Source organism: Cupressus sempervirens, chromosome 8 (genome assembly GCF_028749045.1).
Source record: "Cupressus sempervirens isolate cs-2001-9-10 chromosome 8, ASM2874904v1, whole genome shotgun sequence".
NCBI lineage: Eukaryota > Viridiplantae > Streptophyta > Pinopsida > Cupressales > Cupressaceae > Cupressus > Cupressus sempervirens.
The window spans coordinates 373,100,683-373,118,856 of NC_143125.1; the positions used below are offsets into that span (position 1 = coordinate 373,100,683).

The window sequence follows — 18,174 nt, forward strand, 5'->3', positions numbered from 1 at the left end:
TGAGATTCTAAGAGAGATGGGGATTTGAAATATTCAACATTCACCTCACTTTCTCTTTTGTTTACAATTTTCAAATTAACAACTTCCCATATAATCTTTATTGTAGCAAGACGATGCACACCAAAGCTAAATGGGTCTCATACTTTTGAAGTGGAACACATTGAGATCCACAAACCTTGTGAACTAAAAAACAACCCAGTGATTGGTTAGACCAATCCAAATGTTTGTCTTACAAGATTTGGTATTGCCCGGTTCATCAAAACTGTTGATTAATTCCCAGAAATTGGCAGAAATACCAACAGCATTTCAGGGGCAAATAGGTGAGAGACTGCTCAATCTTGAAACAAAAACAATTAAATTTAATGTATTAGACTGCCACCCTTTCCATACCTACCTTTCCCATATGTAAACCCTATTTCTGATCTCCCCATAATGCCTTAGACTGCCACACTTTCCATACCTACCTTTCCCATATGTAAACCCTTAACCTTTAATAATATTATCTATGTTAGTGACAAACTCACACATGCAAAATATTATTATTAATTTTCTTTAAATACATTGTTTAGTTTGAGTACAACAACTTCAAAGCATGTCAATCTGCATCTTAACTCTTACTACCCTGATGTTTAAAGGATATCCATAATTTATTCTTGCCATCAACGTCTATACATACTTGCACATTTGCACTTCTTAGTCTATGTTCCTTGTATCAAATGCAACTTTAACATAATGGAGGAGCAACCAAAACTCCTACGTTTTCAATTTTACTTCAAAATAAAAATTTACAGTTTTCTTGTCAATTTTACAATAAAATACCATTATTAAAATTAAACTAAATTTAGAGGCAAACCTCCTAAGCGTTCTGCCACAGCTCCAGTAACTAGGCCACCAATCATATCGAAAACAAGAACATCTGAATTTGCACCAACATTGGCCAAACAAAGAAGAAGAGAGAGGGTATCAATCCTCAAAAATCTGTGCACATAATCAGTAGAAGATTTCTTAATAATGGTAAGAGCACAAAAGAAAATAGCTTTTAACAGTATTAGTACAATAAAATATACCTGTACAAACAATTACCATCTAACAATATAAGACAATGAACATGGTCTGACAATTAGCCAAGCACAAAATACATATCAGCATAGAAAAAATTATACAGGATAATAAATAACCCTAACAACTTAAGACTATACATATGAGACAATCCTTCATGAAACTAATGATCCTCATGGTCCTGACTAAACCATGCTCATTCCTGGTCCTTACATTAAAAATCCCATGCAATCAAAATAATAAATTTGACAGAAGCACTTTTGTTGAAATAGTTTGCAAATTAACGAGGACCAAGAAAATTAACCACCATCCATTTTTTCACTGAAATAAGCTCTGTATGTACAGATTAACAAGATTGGAAAGGATTCCATGTGAAATTGTTTTGTTTCTAATCACAGGCACAGCAACTGTATCATTGCTAACAGCTATATCAGTTTGAGTGACAGACTTAAAGGCAGTCTAAACCGATGTTTTAGACTCATAAGCATATGTATATATAATTCGCATCAGAATTGGCACCACTGATTTCAAACTTGTCATTTGTTTTTAGTGAGAGAATGCATTTCTGAAACAATGACCATTCACATGAAAGTTTCGGTGATGAAAAATAGGAGACTGACATGATGTCCATAAGCACAAAGCAGTCATGTTAAGAGCCAAATGTGTAGCAAAACATGTTCTGGAAAAGCAATTTGTTCATAAAGGTTAGCACAACAAGCATATAGAAAATGCTACGAAAGATGGAGTAAATTAGACTTTGACCTTCTCGTAAATGACAAAATAGAAAAAAGACAACTTCATCACAATTAAAACTAGCAATAACACAAATATATATAAGTTCCAGTTTATTATTGTAGTACTTGGTCAATATTTAATAGTTATTGTCACTTGATTTCTTAACAATATGATTATAGTGAATGGTTTATAAATGATATCATCGTCTGAAATCATGATTCGATGCTCGTTCAGAATTTGTTTTGCGATCATGAAAGTATTATTTTTTGTTTTGGTTAGTTATGATTATGATGGTCATTCATTATTTGTACTTCTGTGTTTTGTGAGCTACAAATTCTGCGATTAAAGGGAGGGTATCATGCAAGAGAGAAAATGTCATAACTAATTAGCAACAAGGGGTTATCACATTAACTATTTGTTAAGAAGCATTCAAAGTATGAATACTAATAATACTTTACAAGCATTATCTATTATGTTATTTAACAAGTGAAAACTTCATTAATATTTTATTTACTACAGTAAATAATTAATTCATTAAAATTATTTGATACATATATAATAATATAGTATATGTCAGTGTACATTTTTTTCATTCAATTATAGATAAATCTTCAATCGTGCAATGAGTATATGTTGGACAATCAATGTATTTAAGCTATAAAAATAATTGATGATAAAAATTAAACAAAACAAAATTTAAATAGTAAACAATTTCTGATAAGCAGCCCTCAAATAGAAAATTTTAACATTTAAGAACAAAGTTGTCAATTCTGGTCCGGATCGTGTTTGAGTTTTGGGTTCACAGGTTCAGTCAAGAAAAATTTTGGCAGTTGAGTTTGTTCATACAAGAACATGTAAAAATGAAAATAAACTGTATACATATATGCAGCAGTAATTAAGTTCATAATATGCCATCATGCTAATAATCAAACTGCATAGCAAAATTCACCTTCATATTAATAGTCAAAACTCAAATATCATAATATTTACTAAAGCTTTAGTTCAAATAACATAGAAAAATACTAAAGCAAACCACCATATTAATGTTTTAGTTCAAAATTAATAATGTCAACTGTGAACAATCAGCCATCACTGATAAAAACTCAAATATCAAGTTTTTCACTCTTTTGGGCAAAATGAAATAGATTTCACCTTTTCATTTTCTTTTTTGGTCAAAATTAGTGTTGGGGCATTGATTTGACCTATTTAAATCAAGAAAACTTTTTAGTTCCTGCAGGAATACTTATGCATTCATGTCAGTGCTAATATGACATTAACACTGACCAATCAAATCAAAGAATTTAAAACATTATATAAAATTTCAAATGTTTATATATTTTTTTAATTTTTCATTATTTTATAAATCACATTTTTCAATTATTCTATTGGTCCATACTATTTTTGGTGGGGAAGAAAATTAATTTTCCTCAACAAAAATACAAATATTTTCTAATAATTTCATCTTGCATTAATGAATGCATTAATTACAACTTTATCCTTTCCACATTAGTGACAAGTTGATAAGATTTTTTTTTCAATCATTTTATCTTCCACCCCACACATGTCTAATCAATATTAATTCCCAATAAAAATATAATTTCAATATTTTATATCTTTCTATTTGAATTTCTAATTTTTTTAAAACTTTGACTTTTTAATAAAAGTTATTAAATTATTAGTGTTATTTTACTTTTGTACAAATAAATTAAACAATATTATTTTTTAATTATATTTTATAATAGTGTTTGTAATATGTATAATTGATAAGTGTTACAATTTGTAAATTATATCATTTATTATTATTAATATTTTATATTTAAACAATTTAGTTTAAATATATTTAAAACTTAAATATATATTTTGGTATTAAATTAATAATTATATTTTACATAAAAAACATACTGAAGGAAATAACCACAAAAAAGAAATAATTCAATTCTAAAAGATATGTAAATTATTATTAAGTTTTTATAAACTATGTATTAAAATTAAATAGTTATATTCTATTTCTTATTTATTATATCATATTTATTCATCAACATATGGGCCATCCTATCAGATCACAAGTGCATTTCTAGGCAAAAATTAATTCATTCGCAATGTTAATTTAGAACTATTTAACCTTGTTCTCACTCATCTATACCTCTACAACCATTTTGCATTGGGCAGGAACTATGACGCATTGCGTCTCTTGTTAAAAGTCAGAAAAGTTTAAAAGGTGCAAAAACTGTATGGGTTCTGACAGCACACCTCCAAATTCCTCCTGCATTCAGCAGGTCAGAACGCACAGTCTGTAGGCCAGACCCTATCCGAACCCACAGGGAACTGAGCATAGACCCAGACCCAAACTTATTTCGGACTGAACTAAGACCTGAGAGGTTCCATTGGAGGACCCAATATTTTAGTTTAAGAATGCTAACAAATTGTCTACTAATAATACACTAAATATGAGAATATAGTTGTCCTCATTTTCAAAGGCATTTTCCTTCTTGGTACAAATTTTCCAAATTCCTATTGTTTCTTTAAAGTGTGATGAATCCTCCCCTTGAATATATGGAGAAGGGATGGTAAAATACACAGAGGGTAGTCATTGTACCCTTTTGAAAACTACCCTGCTTAACAATTAAGCAATTAGGAACTCTGCAATGGTTCATTATCTGAAAAAAGCTTTTCTAAAGTATTAAATAAAATTAGGAAATTACAAATATTAAGAGTTTGTCCCCCTAATATCATTATGTTCTCACAATATAACATATCATACTGGTTATCAATTTTAGACTCATTTTCAATCTTTAACAATTCTATATCAGCCATTCATTTTACTGTTTACCATGTTCATCATTTCTGTATGTCAAACCTTTTATGGTTTTTGCTATCACACTCATGACATTACACTCCATTCCTTGCTGCCATTATAATTACACCTTTTGAAGTGTCTTTCATAGTTTAACCAATATATTTTGGTTTTTCTTACATTGACTATAGAAGTCATAAAGGATAAATGTATGATGGTGTCATTGCGTCATTATAATGTTGGTCTTGCATATCAAAAATTTAAAGGTAAATATTCACCATAAATATAACATAAAGAGCGATAGTAAACAATTAAAATAAATGAAAGAATTAATCTAAACATTAAATGTCATTTTATATATTTGACCAGTTATGACAAAAAACCCAATAGTGCCATGAAGTTGAGGGAGAAAACAAAAGAAGTGCTAGTTGATTTGGGACACATACCTGCAGTTCTTTATTTATCCATTAATTTTTTTTAATGTTAATTTGGGTTTGAAGTTTTGAACCATTGCAACGGAATGCATTGGATACAATGGCTGTGTGAAGACTCAACATATTCACTTTAAGCATGAAAACTGTAATATCCTCCCCTGATTTGAACTTTGACTTGTAGAAATTTAACTTAAGGAATATTGTCAAACACTTTGTATGCAAACTCATAAAGCTGATTTCCTCAATAAATTGCTTTCCAATGAGTAGATTTACGAACAACTATGAAGTGACATTAAAATGCATAATACACATCATAACATTTTCACAAAAACTTGGCACACATTCAACAATATATGAAAAATCTGGAAACTCTTTCAATCTGCTGATAAAGGGTGATTTTTTAAATGTAGATGTGCACTTACAGCTGCCTTAAAGGCTGCAACAACTATTCAGACTTGTATTCAACAATTATTATGCAAAGTATCAAAATTTGACAGAAGAAACCTGGAATTAGTTGCCGTAGTATTTTGCAGATGTAGTCGGTAGCCTTCCAAACTTCTAATCAGCCGGAAAAACAAGTAAACTTGATACCAACACTGTTCACGCCGTACTGTAGCAAAATACTGTTCATGCCGACTGTAGCAAAATACTGTTCATGCGGCACTATAGCAATAACTAACTTCAGATCTGCACCTCAAACCCTTGTAAATTTCTTTATGCGAACGCCCCAAATGAAACCCAGTGTGTTTCCTGAAGTGAAAACACCATTGATCCTCCTAACTGTGTCTTCCAACAGCGAAGAGAATGCTAGCAAAGAGGGATTCCGTCCTCCAAGCCCGATAATCAGATATCCAGCAACATAACATTAATCTTCATCCGAGCATACAAAAAAAAAAACTCTTCCATTTCTTTTATAGTGTTCTCACAAGAGCTCAATCCTTCGTTTTCTCAATGTGGGATAAAACATAACTCCCTTTATGTACCTTATGTCTCCAATGTGTTATAAAAATAAAGGGAACTCTTTTAATTTAAATATTTCCCACAAACTATAGTCTATGCATTAATAAGGTTAAATATTTATAAATTTAACTTTATAAAATGGCTTTATCAATGCATAACAAATCTTATCAATGATAAATAAGTCTTCCTGTCGATTTTAAACAATTACCATCGACATACCACTGTGACTGAATGTTCGGCCATGTCCAAGATGACTTACTATAAATAGTAAGTATGCCCAAAGTTGCCTCAGAACCCCCCAGAAAGACCTGCAACTGAAACTATCTAGGCCAAATGGCCTCTAAGCCCCTTTAATGTCCTAGTTAGCCTACCGGACTATGGGGAAATAGGCTAACGACAACATCATGCTATGAATGCTAGAAAGGGGACATTACAGTCCGCCCTTCCCAAAATTGCTTGTCCTCAAGCAATTTCAGCTCTGGATGCTACAATATCTGCTCATTTTCCCAAGTAGCATCCTCGACAGGTAGGTTCCTCCACTTCACTAGATACTCCCTGATAGTCCTCCTGCGAAGCACCCTCTCCCTGGAGTCAAGTATGGCCTCGGGAACCAAGATAAGTTTTTCCTCATCATCAAGAGGTGGCAATACTACTGAAGGCACCACATTGTGACCCAATGCCTTCTTAAGGCATGACACATGGAACACATTATGCACTTTACTATCTGCAGGCAACTCCAACTCATAAGCTACTTCGCCCACTCTCCTGATTACTTTGAACGGTCCATAGTAGCGTGGTTTCAATTTCTCTACTCCACTCTTCTTGAGAGAGGACTGTCTATACGGCTATAACATGAGGTACACCATATCTCCCACCTCAAAAGACCTCTCAACCCTGTGCTGATCAGCATATTGCTTCTGCTGATTTTGTGCCTTTTGCAAATTTTCCTTCAAGGATCGCATAATGTCCTGACACTCCTGCAAAGTATCCTTGGCCTTAGGCACCCTGCTGTCCCCAAATAACAAATCCAAAAAATTAGGAGCATCATACCCGTACAGTGCCATAAAAGGGGACATTTGAATAGACATATGGAAAGAGGTATTATAGCAGTACTCCCCTAGATGTAGCCACTTCACCCAAGCCTTCTGCTCTCCTGCAATGTAGTTTTGAAGGTACCCCTCAACCCATTTGTTCACTATCTCTGTCTGCCCATCAGTTTGGGGGTGGTAGCTGGTACTCGGAGTGAGCTCTGTTCCACATAACCTAAACAACTCCTGCCGAAAGTGGCTCATAAATCTGTTGTCTCTGTCACTGACTATGCTCCGTGGTATCCCATGTAGTCTGAATACCTCTCGAAAAAATAGTTCTGCTATTTGTGTTGCTGAATATGTAGATGAAATTGCAAAGAAATGTGCAAATTTCGTCAATCTGTCTACCACAACAAAAATACAATCCCGACCCTGTGCCTTGGGGAGGCCTGTGATAAAATCCATGGAAATGCTATCCCACTTCTTCTCTGGTATGGGTAGGGGCTGTAGTAAACCACCCGGAAAAGAATGTTCCTATTTGTTCTGCTGACACACAGGGCATTCCCTAACAAACTGAAGCACCTCTGATTTGAGTCCTTTCCAAGTGAAGCGCTCTCTCACTTGCCGATATGTCTTAAAGAATCCGGGATGTCCTGCCATTGGTGAATCATGAAATGCCCTCAAAATCTTCTGCTTCATAGCAGACCCAGGTACTAAATAAATCCTTTCCTTGTAGATGATTAGATCATTTACGACAGTGTATCGACTATCTTGAATAGCTCCCTCAATAATGCTAGATGCCCAACTATCCTTAGCATATTCTGCCAAGATCATCTCTCTCCAATCATCCATGACTATCCCAACAGCAAGCAAATGAGGCCTTCTAGATAAAGCATCTGCAACAATATTTTTCTTCCCTTTGACATAGGCTATGCCGAAATCATAGGCCTGTAATTTATTCATCCATTTCTGTTGCCTGTCATTAAGGTCCTTCTGTCCAAGGAAATGTTTCAAGCTATTATGATCTGTTTTTACTGTGAATCGGCTTCCCACTAAGTACTGCCTGAACTTAGCTAGCGCGTGCATGATTGCTAGCATCTCTTTGTCGTAGATGCTGTAGGTTCTCTCCACACCTCGTAATTTTCTACTCTCATATGCGATGGGATGTTTGTCTTGCATGAGAACAGCTCCTATGCCCTCTCCCGAGGCATCACACTGCAGCTCAAAAGGCCTAGTGAAATCTGGAATGGCTAAAACAGGACATGTACTCATCAGCTCCTTAAACCTGTCAAAACAATCCTGAGCCCTCTCTGACCACTTGAAACTATCTTTCCGTGTCAAATCTGTAAGTGGTGTTGCTATCTGTGAAAATCCCTTCACAAATCTGCGGTAGAACCCACAAAGCCCGAGAAATCCCTTGAGTTGTGAAGTGTTCCTCGGTGGTGGCCAATCCAGAATGGCCCTGATCTTGTCTGGGTCAACCCGAACACTTCCTGCACTAATAATATGCCCTAGATAGAGCAACTCTGTCATCCCAAACTCACATTTACTCATCTTGGCATATAATGACTCCCTCTCTAGAATATTGAGCACTGTATCAATATGCTTCAAATGTTCCTCCCAAGTACGGTTGTATATCAGTATATCATCAAAAAATATCAACACAAACTTCCTCAACTGACCTCTGAACACTCTATTCATACAGGACTGGAAAGTGGCAGGGGCATTTGTCAACCCAAAGGGCATGACTAAGAACTCAAAATGTCCATAGTGGCATCTAAAAGCTGTCTTCTCCACATCCACCTCTCTAACCCGTATCTGATGGTAGCCGGATCTCAAATCAATCTTGGAGAAGTAGCATGCACCATGCAATTCATCAATAAGCTCATCGATGCGCGGGATAGGGTATCGGTTCTTGATTGTCTTCTTGTTTAGCTCCCTATAATCAATGCACATCCTCATTGTACCATCCTTCTTCTTCACCAATACTACTGAAGAAGCGAAAGGACTTTTGCTTGGCCGTATGTGCCCCATGTCAATCAACTCCTTAATTGCCTTTTCTATTTCATCCTTACATCTCTTCGGATGGCGGTAAGGTGTGATGATAACTGGCTTAGCCCCTTCCTCTAATTCAATAACATGCTCGATTCCCCTATCCGGGGGTCTCCCTGGAGGTATCTCACCAAACACCTTAGTATGTTTGGTTATTATTTTTTGTACATCAAGTGGATACTCTTGTTTATGCTGCTCTGTCATCTCAGGCATTACTCTAAACTCTGCTGCCCACTGCACCTGATCATGTCTAAAGAAACTCTGCATCCGCTTGAGTGACACCACTCGAAGTCTCCCATCTGACAAACCTCTGAGCACTATCTTCTTACAATTTGCCTCAAACCTCATTTCCATTTTCTCAAGGTTAAATGTAAACTCTGCCAGAGACTTCATCCAGTTCATCCCAAGCACCATATCCTGATCACCAATGTTGACCACAAAGAAATCTCCTGTCGTGTCATAATCTCCCAAACGAAGCTGCAAGTTGGAGATTTTCTTGGTACATTCAATTTTGAAGCCATCGGCAACCATCACCTTAAATCCCCTATGCTCCTCTGTATGTAGCCCTCTGCGTGTCACAAACTTCTCATCAATGAAGTTATGTGTCGCCCCTGTATCAATGAGTGCCACAACTCTCTGTCCATCCAAGGTTCCCCTAACTCTGAAAGTGACGGCCTCCTGTATACTTGACAACTGAGCTATCGTGCTATCACCGCATGCTTCCTCCTGTGAAGAACTATCATCATCTCCATCTGATTCGGATGACTACTCTGAATCTCCATCTACTGACTCTTTGGCTGAAAAGTACTCCATCTGCTTAGCTTTTGCTTTCAATGGACACTTATGTGACAAATCCCAAGGCTCCCTGCAATGAAAACAAAGCTTCTTCTTCCTGAGATCATTAAATGTCTCATTGTCCAACCTCTTACTTTCCTCCTTAGCTGGCTGAACCTCTTTATGAAAAGGTTTCCTGTCCTTATCTTTCCTTGAAGGGAAAATCTTTGCCTGGAATTTATTTTTTGAAGATGAAGAGGAATCCATGTCACGAGCTTTCTTAATGGCTTCCTGCAAAGTGGGAGGGTTGAGAGCTTTAATCCACCCTCTCAACGGATCAGCTAACCCATCCATAAATAGAACTAGTATCCTCCGTTCAGATACATCTGTTACTAACACTGCAAGTTTTTGAAACTCTGAAATGTATGTTTCCAATGATCCCCACTGTTTAAGCTGAGCTAACTCCTTGAAATGGAGTTCTAGATCCTTCCTATCAAAATGTTCAATCAGCCTCTCTGTAAACTCCACATATGAGGTAATGTGTGCATGTCCCATAGTGACCATACCATGATGCCACCACTCGTGTGCTAACCCATCCAGATGAATTGCTGTGTACTTAATAGCTTCTTCCTCGGGCATAGGGTTCAATTGAAAGTATGTGTCAAGCTTTTGAACCCAAGCTCTTGCTGTAGACTTTCCTGAGCCATCATAATATGGTAACTCAAGTCTCCCTACTTTCTTCCGTAGCTCATAGCTCTGGTTCCTGTCATGTCCACGTGGCATACGTTTCATCCGCACATCCATATACTCCCTAAAGGTAATTGCAGCAGTAAAATCTGGCCCTCCGGCTTCCCAATCTCTCCTCAACTGGTCCTGTATATCAGTAATCTGGGGCTCTGGTACAAGCTGCTCTGGAGCTCTAGGAGGAAATGTAGGAATCATGGGCCTTGAACTCACTGTCCTAGCTCGCTCAGTTGCATGACCGAAATTGTTCCCAACTTGTTCATCTCCATTATGTGTCCCATCCTGATCATTTCCATTCTGATTATTTCCTCCACCCATGTTAGCATTCAACCCCATTTGACGAGCCATCATCTGCATCATAAGATCCAATCTCTGATTCTGTTCCTATGCCCTTTGTTCTGCTACTCGTTGTCCCTGTACCAAGGTCTCTAATAACTGTAAGAATCTTTCCTCTCCAGGCTCTGGACCGGCATTCCCGCCTCCACCTAATCTTGTATTCCTGTCATCTTGGTCACCCATATTGCTGTCTTGATCAAAGAATACCTTCGCTGTGTCTGTATGACTGGATTCTATACCCCCCTGTACGGATGAACTAGACTGTTTGCTTTGCAGGTCTGAACTCCTATTTTGTCTTGCTCTGGTATTGCGGAAATTATAAGGCCCCTGTCGCATGCTCAAACATAAATGCTCTGATTTTAGTGTTTTGACATTTCATCAAACACTTTCCCCTCTATCCGCCAGTTCCAAATTTCCTATAAGACCTCCACAGGATGGCAAGACTTATAGCTCTGATACCACTGTAATATCCTCCCCTGATTTGAACTTTGACTTGTAGAAATTTAACTTAAGGAATATTGTCAAACACTTTGTATGCAAACTCATAAAGCTGATTTCCTCAATAAATTGCTTTCCAATGAGTAGATTTACGAACAACTATGAAATGACATTAAAATGCATAATACACATCATAACATTTTCACAAACACTTGGCACACATTCAACATATATGAAAAATCTGGAAACTCTTTCAATTTGCTGATAAAGGGTGATTTTTTAAATGTAGATGTGCACTTACAGCTGCCTTAAAGGCTGCAACAACTATTCAAACTTGTATTCAACAATTATTATGCAAAGTATCAAAATTTGACAGAAGAAACCTGGAATTAGTTGCCGTAGTATTTTGCAGATGTAGTCGGCAGCCTTCCAAACTTCTAGTCAGCCGGAAAACAAGTAAACTTGATACCAACACTGTTCATGCCGTACTATAGCAAAATACTGTTCATGCCGACTGTAGCAAAATACTGTTCATGCGGCACTATAGCAATAACTAACTTCAGATCTGCACCTCAAACCCTTGTAAATTTCTTTATGCGAACGCCCCAAATGAAACCCAGTGTATTTCCTGAAGTGAAAACACCATTAATCCTCCTGACTGTGTCTTCCAACAGCGAAGAGAATGCTAGCAAAGAGGGATTCCGTCCTCCAAGCCCGATAATCAGATATCCAGCAACATAACATTAATCTTCATCCGAGCATACAAAAAAAAAACTCTTCCATTTCTTTTATAGTGTTCTCACAAGAGCTCAATCCTTCGTTTTCTCAATGTGGGATAAAACATAACTCCCTTTATGTACCTTATGTCTCCAATGTGTTATAAAAATAAAGGAAACTCTTTTAATTTAAATATTTCCCACAAACTATAGTCTATGCACTAATAAAGTTAAATATTTAAATTTAACTTTATAAAATGGCTTTATCAATGCATAACAAATCTTATCAATGATAAATAAGTCTTCCTGTCGATTTTAAACAATTACCATCGACATACCACTGTGACTGAATGTCCGGCCATGTCCAAGATGACTTACTATAAATAGTAAGTATGCCCCCAAAGTTGCCTCATAACCCCTCAGAAAGACCTGCAACTGAAACTGTCTAGGCCAAATGGCCTCTAAGCCCCTTTAATGTCCTAGTTAGCCTACGAGACTGTGGGGAAATAGGCTAACGACAACATCATGCTATGAATGCTAGAAAGGGGACATTACAAAAACACATGGAAATTATAAATAATAAGGGTTTATTTTGAATTATTTGAAAGAGAAAAATTAAGTTGCCTACCTGAGTCACTAGCAAAATAGAAAAGAATGCAGAGATTTAAACTGCATAAGATGATTTAAATCACAATATTTTTCATAAAATAATTTCTTGTCTTATTCTTCAATTGTTACCAATACTGGTACCAAAGCTAAATAGCAGCAATCATACATATTTCAAAGAAGTCAAGAAGAGAAAGCAAGCAAAGCAAAGGTGGTCTGAAGAATCACAACTTTGCAAACTAGAGAGTGTGAAAACACCCCTCAAATTTATTTATTTATTTTTTCGGTTTTGTGATGAACCCTGCTGATTCAGCCTCAATGTAAACTTGCAACTGACTTGTTTTATTATTTTTGAAAGGTTTTTGTATTTTTTGAAAATATATGCATTTTTGGATTTTGATGATTATTGACAAAAAACAAATATGCTAGCATGAAAACTAAATTGAAAATATTTTCCAAAGCATAAAACTGGAGATTCATTCCGATTGATTGAGAAGTATATACATTGTACAATGCAAAGGGAGATGCATTATTAAATTTTTAAAATAAAGTTGCAGCTGAAAGAACCTGGTATCAAATCGCACCACCTTGAAATTTCTATGCAACGTCTTCAAATTGTATGCAAACTAGTGCTAGTCGTCCAAAACTGGGCAGAGTTAAGTACAAAATCCAAGGTGTTTATTTTCAGTGTGATCATATTCCAATGATCTATCTTGTACATACTGTAAAACTAAAAAGCTAGAGGTCATCTTCGTAGGTTCTACACTGCAATGTCCTTTCCGTGGGCAGTTCACACAACAAATTAAGACTCAAAACTCACTTTTACAGATTGATTTAATGAGGTTGTGGTATTTATAATCCTCAAGATGTTATTGTGTGGAGGACTTTATGAGACTAGAAACAAAATGGAAACAAAAAAAAAGTGAATCAAAAACATTAGTAAGTATCACACTCATGATCTTCCACAAGGGAACTGAAATTCCTCGATTCATAACAGCCACTGAGGCCTGGAGATCTTAAACATGCCTTCTCCCTTATCAACACTGGAGTTTTGACAATACGAATGAGACTTCCTGTGGATGACAATCAAAATCTATAGCCATTGAATGCCTTTGACTGATTTCTTTTGACAGCAAGCAAACCAATTTTTAGATTGGAATGCTTGTGATACAACATTTTGTCAATCCAGCTCATTGTCAATGTGAAATAAAAGCTATATATGGGAGATGTTTTAACCTAAAACTTTTGCAAACAGAAATTGCTGTATTCTTGAAAATTGAAAGTGGAAATGTAAACTTCGTAAATACTTAACATGAATGTCTAATATATATACTAAATTTCAGTTTTGGTGACCTCATTGGAGGCAATGATGCAATAAAAGAAGGGAAAAATGTGCCCTTACCCTATTTTGGCTGGACACTTGCTGAAATATGCTTCACAGATGCTGCATACAACCACCATACAGAGTCATTATCAAACTGAAAAAACCTATTTTCCTTTCCTAAATCTACAGAAGTTGTAACTTCAATATGGCATGACTGATATCATACATTGAATATTGCATCGACCTTATAGTGCTTTCCAAATTAAGTACAACCATCAAACAGTGTGCAACAACCTTTTTCCAGAAAAATGATTCATTTAACATACAGGATCCAGAACTTGGTGGAACTAAGTATTGACATTGGCATGAGCAAACCAGATGGTTTGTGACCAATAATGTATCCATAATTTCATATTTTGGGCAAAAGTGGAAGAAAAGAAAGACAAACATCTGTAATGTAGTCCAAAGATGTAGATGAAAACCAACATGAAATTATTTAACCCACACAGGTTTTAGCTAACAAGTTCTGTATCTCTGATGAGCAAAACATGGAATTCTAAGTCTGGAATAGGGTAGATAAAAAGTTAGCCCCTTCTATACTTTCAATGTGACCAACCTAATTTAGAAGTAATTCTTATACAACATTGGTGCTACTTGTGAGCCAAGGAGAACATCCAAATAAAGAGATATTTCAAAACAGTTGCAACTCATTACAGCATAAGCTTTTAATTGAGTAAAACAAGACCAATTTGAATATGGACCTTCACAAAATCAACACAAACCCACCTTAAATCAATGCAGAGAATGGATAAGATTATTACATTCTCAATTAATGAGAGAAATTATTCCATTCCCCTTTAGTCTTTGGCTAACCTAGAAAATAAAACCATAGAAGGAAAGTGAACAATTCAAAAAAGGATTAGATTCTTACAAAAGCTACAAGGCCACTATCAATGGGGAGGAAAAGAAAGAAATAAGAGTGGATCATTTCAGGAGGAAGTGGCGGGTGAGGGCAATGACAGGAGAAAGCAAGGAATGTAAAGGGTAATGATCTACAATTATTCAATCCCAATTCTTCTATAGAAAATAAAATTAAAGGGGAAAGATATCTATAAAAAAAGCTCTACATTTAATTCTCTATGAATATTGGTCCATCCAGATCGTGGTGCATCTCTATTTACAGTTGTGGTTTACTACTCTCCACTGATTATTTTATTAGTATTGGTGAGCTGATGTGGGCGGAAATGTCTGGCCATTTTTTTCAACTCTTCAAATGTTACAGATTATTCACCTCTAGATCCTGTGGGTCACATTATAACTAGGTCGTCCAAAAGAAATGGGTCATGGATATAGCTGAAGGCTACTATTAGTATAAATCACATGACAAAGAACCAACCCCCTTCACCACAAACATCATAAAGCAAGCAATAAAAGATCTATGAGGAGACTAACAAAGGCAATGTGCACATGGATTGTGATCCTAGCTCTTCTTTAGTGACCTGGAATCACTTTCCACTATCCAAGGTCAATCTTAGGTTCCAAAATGATCCTCTCATAATGGGACCTACCAAACAACAATATATGAAAGTGCAGACCTGTAACTTGTTGCTTTTCTAGATAATTTTATGCAAGCTTACTGCTCCTAAAATCATTTCCAACCTTAAAATGTATACTATAGATTATAATTTATATAACGGTTAAATATGTTATCAAGACAGGTAAGTGCTGAAATTTTTCAATTCTAACCATAAGCGATGCTTGGCACATGCTGATCCTTTGTTTTCTCACACAGACTTAATTTCTATTGTTTAGCACAGCCCATCTCAGTACAGTAAAAAAAGTCAATGCTTGTACGAACGTAAACCACAACAAAATAATTCTTTATTATGCAGGCTTGGTATAAAAGAGTATTTGGATCTAAACTCAATGAGACAATCACTTAGAAAGAATAAAATTTTATAAATGTCCATAGACAGCCACAAAGCTCAATGACACTCAAGTTTGCAATCAATTTGATCAACAAAAAGGAGTGCCTAAACCATCTTCACATTATAAACACTAACAATACTGGACTTCCGATGAAAACTTACCTGTGAAGAAAATAGATACCACATACTGCAAGATAATCATGTGTGGTGTCTTAAAGAGATCAACATGGTGACTGTTCACCTCCACAAAGCAAAGAGAAAAATAAACTGGGCAATGACTCATGCAGGCACAAGATTAAAAGAGAAGTACAAGCCAAAACAAATTTACATCGAGGTTTCTCGAAAAATTGAAGACTTGAGGTAAACTTATATCTAAATTTATCCTGTGATACAAAATACTCTAAAGCCAGTTTCAGAAATAAAATCTCAATCATAAACTTCACACATACTAGAGGCTTAATAGATGGAGAGATCTGGTACCTTCGTGCAAAAGGCCGCCTCAAAAGTACTCGTGGAGAATATTTCTTTTGCTTTTTGCGCTTATACTTCTCCTGCATAGGAAATAACTATTCACCATGAGAAATGGCAACACTTAAATGTTCAACTATAGGTCATCTACAACCAGTTTGTAGCAGACTAAACCTGGGAAAATGCAGTTTTGTTCTGGAATGTCGAACTGTTTTCAATAAGTGCTTCAACTATCCGATCACCAGATATACCTTCGCTGGAACCAATTAGGCAACAATGTTTATTTATTTAAGCATATTGAAAAAGAAATGGTATGTATTTCTTGTATTTAGTTACAAAAATTATAGAAAGGAATTTAGGACGATTGCAAATTCAAGTTCCAAACTGTGTAATCACATAAATGAAAGAGAGATTATTGAAAAGAATGTTTAATGGTTTGAAATGCTGCAACATATCACGATCTTCTGTCTCATAAAAACAAATTTGATAAAATCAAACTGGCTTCCATTATGTTCTTCAAGACTTCAAGCAACAATGAGCGCTAAGAAGCCTCAACAAGCAAAAGAGTCTTTGAAATGTTGTATAACACAAGCACTCTGAAGGTAGCATTCTCATAAGCTTCTTTGCAAACTATATATTGGACAGTTCTCCTTTGCGTATTCATTTCATCATTTTTCATTTTTAACCTCCATTCCTTCCTTTTTGATCGGTTCATCTAACTGTTTGTTTGGTCGTCAAGCTGTCAATCTTTCCTATCATACACACACCCATGCATGCATCTTTGCTATTAGTCGCCACTACTGTGATTATATTTCAAACAAAAAAAAGAATGATTTGGAATGCATTGTCCGGATGTTCTGTTATCTGCATGCACTTTAGAATTTATTAAAAAAAATTGTAGCTAAACAAACTTCTGATAAAACACAGGCTCAGATTGAGTACCAAAAGGCAAAACCATATATCCATACCAAAAATAACTGATTCATGCTCAAGCTTACACTAAACTACCTATCTGGCTATTGAATCCATTTTTAAGATAATATAATATGATATGATGTGCCTCAAACAAGTTGTTCAAACCTCAACAAATTTGAATTCAGAAATAGGGGCAAGTGAAGTATTCAACCTTATGTGCCCCATGAATTTACATTCAAATGTACTCGACCAATTTGAAAGCTACTGGATATTGCTTATAGTTACGTACAGGACATCCATTTTGGGTTTTTGAACATGTCCAGTTAATGGCATATCACTAATGTGTAGTGGTATCATTAGTGTCAAATAAAAACCTGTTGGCTACATAAGAATGGTACACAACTATATTTCTCAAGAAAGTCATAGGCTTTCGGCCATTTTCAGAAAGATTCGTAATTTGAAATACCCTTTCTATATCAAAATCTAATAAATAAGAGGCAAATTCATTCAAGCTAAGACATTAGATGATATTATAACAGCAATAAAATACAATGACAAGGAAAACACAGACCTGCGCATGACACTTATATCTTCAGCAGAGAGCTTTTGAGCTGTGTTGTTATCAACTAATGCTCTATTATCTTTATTATTTGTTTTCTCATGGTCCTCTCCTTCATCTTCCTGAAGAGGTTGTGCTATAAAAGAGAAAAACATAAGGCAAAGAAAACTCTACATCAGTCGAGATACTTGAATCATAAAATAAATGTTGTATCTTTAGCATTCTCAGCAAAATTACCATATTCCTGCAATATCTTAATAGTAAATGCAAATTTTATTGAGTCATAAAAAGAATCTACAATGTG

At 35.6% G+C, this 18,174-nt stretch overlaps 1 protein-coding gene across 6 annotated transcripts in view; it reads right to left on the minus strand.

The window, feature by feature from the left end:
• Window positions 1-18,174, minus strand: part of LOC149542861 (eukaryotic initiation factor 3 gamma subunit family protein) — a 236,684-nt gene that overhangs the window by 183,926 nt on the left and 34,584 nt on the right. For all 6 annotated transcript variants that reach the window (XR_016355539.1, XM_089797773.1, XM_089797776.1 and 3 more), the window contains 5 exons: window positions 17,883-18,006; window positions 16,571-16,652; window positions 16,409-16,479; window positions 14,079-14,120; window positions 854-978 (listed from right to left, as the gene is read on the minus strand). Coding sequence is in view for 5 of the 6 variants with exons in the window: in XM_089797773.1 (XP_089653899.1) it covers window positions 854-978; window positions 14,079-14,120; window positions 16,409-16,479; window positions 16,571-16,652; window positions 17,883-18,006 (444 nt within the window). In the remaining variant the exon portion in view is untranslated. The remainder of the gene's footprint in view (window positions 1-853; window positions 979-14,078; window positions 14,121-16,408; window positions 16,480-16,570; window positions 16,653-17,882; window positions 18,007-18,174) is intronic.